At 39.0% G+C, this 11,112-nt stretch overlaps 1 protein-coding gene across 2 annotated transcripts; it reads left to right on the top strand.

Moving 5' to 3' along the window:
• Nucleotides 1–10,829, top strand: LOC149104025 (uncharacterized). 2 transcript variants are annotated; one of them, XM_089273511.1, is made up of 3 exons: nt 1–77; nt 312–445; nt 8,174–9,602. In XM_089273511.1, the coding sequence occupies exons 2-3, from the start codon at nt 332–334 to the stop codon at nt 9,392–9,394; spliced, it is 1,335 nt and encodes a 444-aa protein (XP_089129637.1). In that variant the 5' UTR covers nt 1–77; nt 312–331; the 3' UTR covers nt 9,395–9,602. The 2 variants fall into 2 exon arrangements, with proteins under 2 accessions (XP_089129637.1, XP_089129638.1); XM_089273512.1 differs by lacking the exon at nt 1–77 and adding an exon at nt 9,880–10,829 and having other exon boundaries at nt 84–445; nt 8,174–9,386.
• The last annotated feature ends 283 nt before the right edge of the window (nt 10,830–11,112 follow it).

Here is an 11,112-nt window from a genome sequence, read left to right as displayed (position 1 = left end):
GTGAGCGACGCCAGTGTTAGTTTATGTTATCAGCTGTTAAATTAAAACAAGGCATAAGTTCGATGTTACTTTACAAGGTAAGTGGTACTATGTACAACTATATTGTTGTGTTGTAACATATTGTTAGAGTGTCTTGGGATCGAAAGCGGAAGAAGTTAGAAGAGGAACAATGTTCACTACAGAGACTTGCCCAGTTGTCATATAGTGTTTCATAAAAAGAGAATGTCGGCACTTGAAGGAACTCAGTTCAACCGGTAACATCTCAGAAGTACTTCACTGTAAGCTCGTGTTTTGTCCGATTCTCATCAAAGGAAATAATCGCCATTCCAAAATGGGACAAAGAGTTCAACACTCAGTAAGGTGCATGTTGACGAAATCTTCCTCCAAGGCTGTCTTCACTGCCACGATGAAAAGCTGTTTGACTTTAATGGTCTTCGTTATTTTGGTAAGTACAGAAGTTACAGTCATTATATTATTTCCAGTGATGATAATAAGAGTATTACAAAGTCGCTTCACCCTTTTCTTTTCATTCTGGGATTAATATGAAATTGTGAAGAATTAGTTGATTGCTTGCTTAATGTGCACAGTTGGGGAGGCTTACGGCCTTTCTGTTCGCTTGCTATATAAATTTTAAAATTTGATAAAGAAGTCTTCAGTTTGGCTGTTCACTCGCAAATAAATTCTCATCTCCTTTCGATCAGGAGAGAGATATTCTTAACTTAATGCTGAATTTTCGTAGTCTACATCTCTCAGGTAGATCAAACATACAGGTCACTTTACCAACTAACGAACGCTCGGCAGTATTTTACATCCAAAGTTAAAGTGCAAAGACACCCACGCATTGCACTTTTTAACTTTGGATGTCATATCTACGTTGACTGGACCAGACAGCACTCTATCTCCCTCGGTTGTATGCAAATTAGCTGGTTAAAATGGCATTATCTGTCGATTTTCGATTTCGGCTGTTCTTCATATTAATGGCGACCTTTCGTTGTTCACTTTGGATTCCAGTCTCCTCTTCCAAAAATATGGTTTTATTTGTCATGAGAAACTAGCCTTGTGATTCATACTTACTAGATTCAATGTGGAAGATTGATCAAAGTAGACGTCTACGTGCAGGCTGCATACACGGCACGAAAAATTGGATTTACTCTAAATTTGATCCTGATCAAAGTCGAAGTCAAATATGATCATAGCTTTGATCCAAACTTTGACGCGCATCAAATGTGTGTCAAAAATGTCATGGCTTTGTCGATACATTTGATCCATGACAAAGAGGAGGGCAAATGTGATCTTAACTTTGACTCCACCTTTGACCCACGTAAAAGGGGGAATCAAATATCTTATGGATTTGCCATACATTTGATCCCTGCCAAAGGCGAGGTCAAACATGTCAATAACTTTGACTACAGTTTTGACGCGCGTTAAAGGCGTTCAAAGACACCACGGTTTTGCATACCTTTGATCTCTTATGTCAAAGGCGTTCAAAGGCGGCATGACTTTGTACAACTTTGATCCTACGTCATGTCATGTCAAAGGCGAGGTCAAATATGGCCATATCTTGCTACTCCGCTTTTAACGCCCTAATAACCTGCGTTTTCGTATTTTTTGCTGTTTTAACGATAAAATGAAAGCTTGCTTTTTTGTCAATGTGTATTTTTTTAATAAAAAAGTTTTCACTTGACCTGGTGGCACAAGGAAACAACTCGAAAACAGCGGGAAAACGCGGCTGCCAGCGGCTTCCCGCATTTTTCTGGCCAATCGGAATAAAGGTCAACGAAGTCGGCTGTGAGGAAAGCAGACATTTTTCTTCATTTGGCTTCATTATGGCGGCTTTGGTGAAATTTTCGTTGTGTTTTGGACCAGGAAAAGGTAAGTCTCTGAATTTCGTTCATTTGTTTTCAATGTTCAGAGAATAACAGAGTTTAAAAAGTAAATTAAACGCAGCAATGGCTACATAAAGAGCTGTGAATTGCGTATATTTATGGCAAGGCAGATCCTCGGCAGTGAAAACAATTTGGTCGAAGATTAATTGCACTTGACTGAATCACAGTTGATCGGCAAAGCTCTTCGTTAAGAAAGACCAAACTTTATTTTCAATTCGCATATACTTATTTACAAAAGTTGACAAAGATAATTTTTTTTTCTCACTCAGTCAAGTCTTGTGCATTAAATTGAAGTGTCTGTCATAGCATAGATTTTAGCATGATCAGTGCTTGAAATAAACGTAACTTAATAATTAAGCTTAAACTTAACTCTATTTACGTATAAATGGTTGTGCACAATGCCTCTGGTAATTTCTGAGCTTAAACAATTCCCTTGAAAGAAAGCTCATGTAAATATAAAGGAAATTTGCATTGAAGGAAAAACTCAGTCAGCCATGCATGACAATCCATCACGACCTGACTTAATTATCATATTCATTATACCATTAATAATACACATGAAAAAATTACTCGATTCTGACTGGCTAAGAGCAGTGCAGTTCAAGTGTAACACCAGTGCAAAAAGTGTAACATCAGTGCAAAAAGTGTAACACCAGTGCAAATTACACATCGAAATTCTGGATTATGATTGACTGAAAGAAAATAGGAACGTTTCCAGGAAAATGATATCACGTAAAATGATGACGAAAATTTTGTGCTGAAACTATGAAAAATGTTTTCTCAAATGAGAAAAAATGGCTTCAAGAAAGATCTTCCAGCACTTCCTCCGCGTGAATTTTTCCATGTTTATATTATTAATAAGTAATCATACGGTTTTTCTCGCTCAATTTAGAGTTAATTTGCACTTGTGAGTTTTTCAAAAAGCTGAAATTACACTCGCCGAAGCGGCTCGTGCAATTTCAGCTTTTTGAAAAACTCACTCGTGCAAATTAATTCCAAATTGAACTCGAAACCGTATGATTACCTATACTAACAGAGTTGTTGACTCTGAAAATTTAATCTATGGATAAGTTTCTGTTTTTGTCTCTAGTTACCATTCTATTGAAAAAAAGCTCTGTTTGTTGCCACAGTTGAAATTATGATGATGTTTGTTCATTAATGTTGATAAATGACTTCACTGGGTTGAATTTAACAAATTGCATGTGGTTTAGTGTGGTCTGTACTCTTATCGACAATGATACGCACCATCACAGTGGTCAAAATGTTGTGGACTCACGAAGCGCAGCTGAGTGAGTCCACAACAAATTTTGACCACTGAGATAGCGAGATCAGTAGCAATTGTAGTAAAAATATGTTTTGATATTTGTTGTATCAGGCTTATGGATCAGTCATTTGGAACTCCACTATCTCCTGCCCAACCATCCCCCCCGCCCCACCCCGAACCTGCCAGGCATTTGACATTTTGAACTGTCTCCAGGGCTAAGAATGGTGTCATACCAGGTGATCAAATGCACCTACCCTGTGACATTTGCAAAACTGAGTAATAGAAATGTAGATTGAGTGTCAACTGAGGTGTCAATAGAGTGTTGATTGAATATCGATCGGGTGTTGATAGAGAGTCGATTTAGAGGATCGATCAAGGGTATCAATCGACACTCAACCACGGATGCCTTTAGTACACATAAGCCAGCTTCTCTGTTAGTAGGTGAAATTGTTACAATGTTTGATAAAAAATCAAACTTGCCATTAGTTGCAAATTAAAAAGCTGACCCCATAATAATATTATTATGCGACCTCTCTGGACAATACCAGTAGTTTTAGAGTTTCATGTCTTGGTCTTTTGAGTAGTAGACAATTAAATGCCAATAAATATGTGACTAGTGGAAATTTGCTTATGAATGTTGTTTTTATCCTTCAGCTATACTAGCCACTCTAGAAGAACTGAAGAAATTAACAGAATAAATTCTGGGAGAGGATAAAATATACAACTTTGTAGCTCATAGTCAACTCAGATGCAGTTAAATCATGCAATGCTCCAAAGTGTGCAAACATCAGAGCATTTTGGTAAGTAAAAGGCTGGAATATTCATTTGTTATTTCTATATTTTGTAGCATAGACCATCTTATAATTTCTTCAGCCACAACTTTTAATATCTTTTTCCAGTAAAGAAAGGATATAAATCGATTTTAAAAACCTGGCTATAGCTTATTAATGTTATTTTAATTGATCATTTTTATTACAGTCTGACTCTGTGAAAAAAAAGTTGTTTCTTTTTGGTTCATTTAAGGGCAAGTAAGGAAATGTTGTCTTTCTTAAGGGACAAATACATCAACTGGCTCACCTGGATGAAAATTAAGTAATTAAAATGTTATTGAAAACATGCAAGGGGTGGGAATCTTTTTGGTAAATGAATCAAAGTTGCAGAATGTTGCAAACCACTCTCAGGAAATGTTGGTTTTTGACTGGTAAAAGCTGAGTTTTGAATCTAAATTTTGAGTGGTTGTCTGCAATATCGACTGTTTTGGTTTGGCCATCAGGTTTCCAAACCGAATTTTTCCAAGCAAAATTAATAATATGATTAATTCATAACTATTGATGGGATCAGTGGAGAATTTAAGGCGTAGAGGATTTGATAATAACTTAGTAAAAGAAAATTGACAAAGACATTTATTTGCTTTTACTCAATTTAAAATTTTGTTGGCAAATTTGACTGGATAATAGCCATTTCCCTCTATGAGATGCGGCTGCACTGGGAATCATAGTGGTTGTATTCATCATCTTGGACTGGATTTTTGTTTCAATGCATGAGCCATGCGATTCCATGCAGGCATGTCTCATGTTAAATCATTTAATTTCAGGAATTTTTTTCAGTGGAAAAAAGTGTACAAGTAGTTGCTAACTGTTTACTAATCAAATGTGCAATTATTTTGATATGTTTATATGCTCCTTTTCACATATGATCTACAAGGAAAATAAGGAAAAAGATTACACCACTGAACATGAAGAGATCTGTGGAAATTACACAGGATCAGCAATATTCCCAAAGGTGTGTGTATTACTCATTTCTTGTCACAGTTTATGTCAGATTTGTTGATTTTTAGATTGCTATTCTGCAACCATAAAAGATCTTTGTTGTAAGAGGTCTGTAAGATGTCTTTAAGAGACATGCAGACAGATGGACTGGTAAACTGGCTCTAGGCTTTTTGTTTATTTGTACCAAGCTGTACACTTTTAAAATGACCCCAAGTCTTTGTTCTCTTATGAAATTCTGGCTGGGGATAACCCGTGTTCAGCTGGTGAAATTAGCTTGTTAAACTGGCTCTTAATGACATACCTGTGTGACCAAATCTCTGAGTAGAGTGGAGAGAAATACAGAAAAAAGGCTACTATTGACAGAAGCACAAACTATTCGAAGGAGGAGTAATGATCTGATTGGTCACGTTTTATTAATGTGATATTAGCAAAAACTATAGGCAAACTTTAAGGAATAGAATGCCAAGATTCACCCTTAATATTCATTTCCAACGTTTTTGTCTGTTTGCTTCTGTTTAGACAAATGCGGACAAGCAGTGGTCGACAGGATGGACTTATCTAGTGAAGATGCATTGATTTCGTCAACGCCTTAGACTTTGTCAAAATGCGTCTTCCCTAGAAATAATGGGGATTTAGTTGGCATTGACCCCCAACAAGGCAGTTTAACCACTTTGATGAGAAAGAAGTGGAAAACACTGTATTCCATTCCACTTATAATGCAAGAATGAGCAAGTGCAAGAAGCAGAAAAGGAGAACTGCCAAAACATAAGGAGTTCCATGCAACGGACTGTACGTGCCATCTGGAAAGGACGGTTATACACTAGTTGACTTTTGTGCGAAGTTTGCTATATCTTTCCCGAAATTTTGCGGTTGTCTTACCTATTGTCTAGTCTGGTCTAGTAAATTTAAGGAACTGAGAATTTAGCCGTAGTACTTCAATGTTAGATAAATGCACTTTGTACCATGGAAGATTTGTTGACTGTTGTTTTCACGATAGACAGAACAATGTTTTCCTTATGATCAGTCTCATTACGTGTAGTTTGAAACCAAGCCTGTAACGTGGCTTTTTGAAACCTGAAGCCCAAAACATTTATGTAAGGTACTTGAAGGTATTTACTCTTGATAAAAACGGGGAAAAAATTGAAACTGAGATGAAGTTGAACATATTTATTTTCTTAAAATTAGGCGCAATGATCTTTCCGGGCCGCTTTTCCGTTAACATTTGTCAATAGTTTGGTACAAAATAACCTTATTAAAGCTGATATATTCCTCAAAACTTGTCAGACATAAATCAAGAGTACGGATCTAATTGCATCTTTCGTATGCAGAGCTACAAAGCTAGTGTAGTAAGCAGAAAAAAGCGTATAAGATGTGGATCGCGCGAAACGTGATCAACGGTCGCGCAGCGCGAAAGAGGAGCGCGAGCGAGAAGTTCGGGCGAGACGCGCGAGCGCGGAACGCGCAGAGTACCTTTGACAAACCTTTGGCCTGCGTCACAGGCATCTTCGACTACGTCTTTAGCAAACCTTTGACTCGAATCGCAGACAAATTTGATTACGCTTTTGACCCGCCTTTGACAGTGCGCAAAGGCGTATCAAAGGATCACCTTTAACCCTAAAAACACAGGCGTTCAAAGGTGAGTAAAAACGGCCTTTCACGCCTTTGATTTGGTGGTAAAGGTTTATTCACAGATGATCTTTGATTCGCGTCACAGATCGTCAAAAGCGTGCAAAGGCGACCTTTACAAAACCTTTAACAACACATTTGACGCGCGGTAAAGGCGATTTTTCGTGCCGTGATAGAACTGAAAAGAAGTAAAATAAGTTCATTGCTTCAATACATGTAAGCCTTTAATGGGAACACAAGATCACATGACAGATATAAGCTGTACTCGTAATGTGAGACAAAACACTATTATTTGCGTCAATGTCTATTTTTTTCGCGAGTGGAATGTTCTACTATTATTTATGGAGACAGGCGATCTTTTTAGGTTTATTAAGTGATATCTGCAGCTGTTTGTCCGAAATTTTGGGCAGAAGCAATGACGATTCAGAGCTAAAATCGCATTAGGACATCAGCGAAAAATTACATCGATGACCTAACTCGGCGACAATGCCACATGCTGATCACGAGACCCAGGAATCCAAGGTGATCTAGTCTGCTATTGGCAGAGAAAGCTCTTTGACGAAGTCGTCAAACTTGTTTCGTCGACTACGAATTACGAATTTATTGTCTTTTCTCTCACACTTCACAGCAACGAAACATTACGTGACTGGGTCTCGGTTGCATCATCATCCTGAATAATGCGATATATAAATACATGTAGATTTTGCGTAATCCTAAAACGAATACTCCGAGCTTGGACTAAAACTAAGACCCACTGAACTAAAACAAAGACCCAGTAAAATCGAAAGCGATTGATTGTCTCCCAAAATGATCCTTAGTTACAAAAGTACTGTCAACGCTTTGTGACCAATGACCCCTCATATGCTCCCTCCCTTTCAACAGATTCAGCATTCTGTATTGTGCAAGATTACTCAATCGATTTCATTCGCCCTCTCGCATAGTTCTTTTTTATGTCCACTGGTGATGACAGAGATGTTGTTCTCATTCGATCGATAAGTTCGAGTTTGAGAGACCTATTGTAGATTCCACTCGGTTATGGAAATGAAGGTACCAACATACAGAGAACTTCACATTGTAGCTATTCAGTCACCAAACCCTCAAGATAACTATGCTGATACATGTGCCACTCAACGGTGTCGAGATTTCAGGACTTTTAACTCATATTCGAGACGTCTCGTTGAAAGGGGGTTTAATATTTCGAACACAAGAAAACTTTGCTTTTTGTGTATGTGTTTTTTGGCAAGTTCATTAGCAAGGAATTAACTTTTTAAAAACGTGCTTCTGATATCTTCAAAATTTCTACTTAAGAACTGGCGTATTTCAAGTGCAGGTATGGTTTTGAATACAAAGTCTCCGTGAAATGGGGTGTAAATCACCTAACACCCATCCCCGCCTTCCAGGGCTTAGTCAGCAGTCTCCTCGGAGTTTCCTACACAGCCGTGAATCTAGTAACCAGTTCACTGTGAAAATACGACAGGCTGGATAATAAGACAGGCACAACTTATAGATAATTTCCCTCAGTCTTCAGTTCTAACTGTAGTTTGCTCAATTGATTGTGTTTGTTGGGAACATATATATCTACCCACCTGGCGACCAAAATGACACATTTCATTGTTCTTTACTGACAGGTTTGTTGTGTCGGAGCGAACTTTCCCTGTAGACCTGAACAGATCCATTGGAATACTACAGTGGGAAAGAGACCGAAATGTTTTGACTGTCCTGACTGTCTCCCAGGGACAGAGCCCTCAGTCCCGTGTGGGACCTCAGTAAACGACTGGCCAGATATTCACTGTGTTTCGTGCAAACTTGGCAAAACATACTCTGACAAATATGACACATCGCAATGCAAGGCATGTACAATATGTTCTAATGGAAAAGCAGTTAAAAAAAACTGCAACTTAACTACAAATACTAAATGTGACAGCAAATGTGGGCCCGGATTTGATACCGTTGTTTTGATATCTGGCTGTTTCCCTTGCACGCAATGTTGCGGCGATGGAAAGGATGAGTTTGCAGCGGAATGTGCGAATAACAAGAAGAAGTGTAAAGTGCGGCCGAGGCCATGCACCCGTGTTCAGACAATGCCTTCGAAGCAAACCACGCGTAATTACAGCATTTCTAAAACCTCACCAACAGTTCAGACAGCACGTGACAGAACAACAACGACGGTAAATGAAGAAGAGAAATCGGTGTCCGGAGAGTCCAGGATCTCGATCACGCCAACTTCGACTTTGGATAACGAAGTGCTAAGAAGTGAAAAAGTTGAGTCTGGAAAAGAAGATGGAATAAACATAGTTGTGATCCTGTTGATCATAGCTGCAGCATTATGTGTGGTTTTGTTCATCACGATGATCGTAAAAAGAGTCATGCCAGTAGGAGATATGTTACGACCATCCAGGGAGCAGGATTCAAATAATGAAGGCTGTAACATTTCCCAAGGAGGAACACCGCCTCTGCCCCATTCGTCGGCACGGTCTAGTCAGGATTCTGAAACACGTTTACTTAATCGATCAGAGTCACCTCAACCAAACGGATCTGCATTACCTCAGCATATGGTATCTACTCCACTACACACCAATGAAGCTGTATCATCTCAGCCGAATGACTCTGAATCGCCGAAACCCAATAGATCTGCCTCGCCTCATTCCAGGGATTCTTTATCACCTCAAGCAAGAGAATATGAACCACCCCAACCCAATATATCCAGATCTGTCTCGCCCCAGACTAGTGATTCTGTATCATCTCAACCCGATAGATCTGCATCAACTCACCCCAATCAATTGGCAGCAGCAGCGGCCCAGTCCAATCGATCTGCTCAAGAACAAGGCAAATCAAATCCAGGCAAGTAATTGTCGATAAAAAGCCAGCGTGGCTATCAAAGATTCATACTGAAGTACGATCAGGCTCATAGCTTGCATTAAACAATAAAGTTGATTTACCTTTGGGGACAAAGGCAAAAAAGAGAAAACATTGTTTGGAGGTTTGATGATTGAAAATTAATAGTGGGGTGAAAGAAAGAGAAAAGCTGCCCCTGAAGTTTTCGTTGAATCATTAATTTCAATTTAAAAAATAAACAATTTCCCACCTCTCTCCGATTGAGGCGTTCCCGTCAAATTATCTGGTCACCACATGTATCACTGCTACAACCATCACCATGCACTTCCAACCCCACGAACATCAGCTGATCCGCGGGCACAAAAACCAGATCATCACCTTCACATCGCCCTTAGCCTCATCCCCAACAGCCACCAACGCAACTCCGTCACCAACAACATGGGTAACATGAACATCATCAACAATAACATTAATAAATTACCACTACTTCCATTTTTAGGTGATGTTACCCTTGAAGAGCTCGAGGAAAAGCACTTTCCAGTGTTTGAACGGATGTGTAAAGACCTTAACAGCAAAAGGCCTGGTGAATGGTGGGACTTCGAGCGCTTAGCTTCCTGTTACGATAAGATTTCGCTCACAGATCGCAACTCCTTGAAAAACGAGTTTCAGAACGGTGGCGGAATTCCTTCTGACGTCTTAATGAGTCATATAAAGACTAAATACCCAGATCATACTGTCCGTCATCTTGTTAGGAATCTGCAAAGAATCGGAAGGGATGACATAACACAAAGATTAATTCCATACACTGTGAGAAAACCTTCATCCGCTCAAGGGTACTAACGGATTGATCTGAGAAGGGAGTTCTGTACAGTGAATTGCGTCCGAGCACCTGGAATGAAAGTTTTAAAGCCAGAAATCAAACATGTTGATTCAGGTAATAAACAATTTTCCTACAGAGGAAATAAGGGAGAGAATGGTTCTCTGATGCATTATTAGTTTCTTCGAATAACTATTTTTGGAAATCTATACGAAGACAATGATTATTTTAAGAGAGACGTCTCATTAGTTAAAATTGTCTGTTACTTGCTACCACAGCTCGTCGCATAATCCGCCTTTTTTGCCTGTCGATTTACTGTGAGTTAGCCTAACAACAACAAGCCAAAAATTTGGATCGATCTGGTCATGAGTTACGGGGGAACAAAAACATTTCTTTTTGTAGGTGTATTTCCTCATCTATTCATTCACTGGTCAAGGACTCCAATTGCTTTTCAGTTTTTCCTATTTGTTTCTTGGCTAGTCTCCAGTTCGCAGCCGTTATTTGCGTCGTCACATAACGCTTCTCCCCACGGCTGCGAAGGAGACTAGTTTTTGGCTTGAGAATGTTCTTATTTTAAAAATTGTCCTTTTAGAGTTAAGGGGTTAAAATAAATTTTTACTATAGGACTGGGACATTTGCATGTCTGCTTGTGTTGTAAAAGACAATAGAACCTGCAGGCAGGGCTCCAAGAAGGAAATTTAAATGCTGAGGGCAAGCGAAATAAATAAAATAGGAAATGAAAATAATTAATGAGCAGGGGAAAGGCGATGATTCAGTCAAGAAGCATATGTAACAAATTAACTCATGACGCTGAATACCATATCATTTTATTCTAATCGGGGCCCGCACGAACAAGCACCCTAATTTTATATTCGACGGGCCCAGTTGTTTTTGGTGGTCAAATGTTATGCCGCT

The sequence above is a fragment of the Orbicella faveolata genome, unplaced genomic scaffold (assembly GCF_042242905.1).
Source record: "Orbicella faveolata isolate gen_17 unplaced genomic scaffold, um_ofav_v1 contig_35, whole genome shotgun sequence".
Classification (NCBI taxonomy): Eukaryota; Metazoa; Cnidaria; class Anthozoa; order Scleractinia; family Merulinidae; genus Orbicella; species Orbicella faveolata.
The sequence above is the reverse complement of the archived record's forward strand: the minus strand, read 5'-3'. Positions and strand labels throughout refer to the sequence as shown.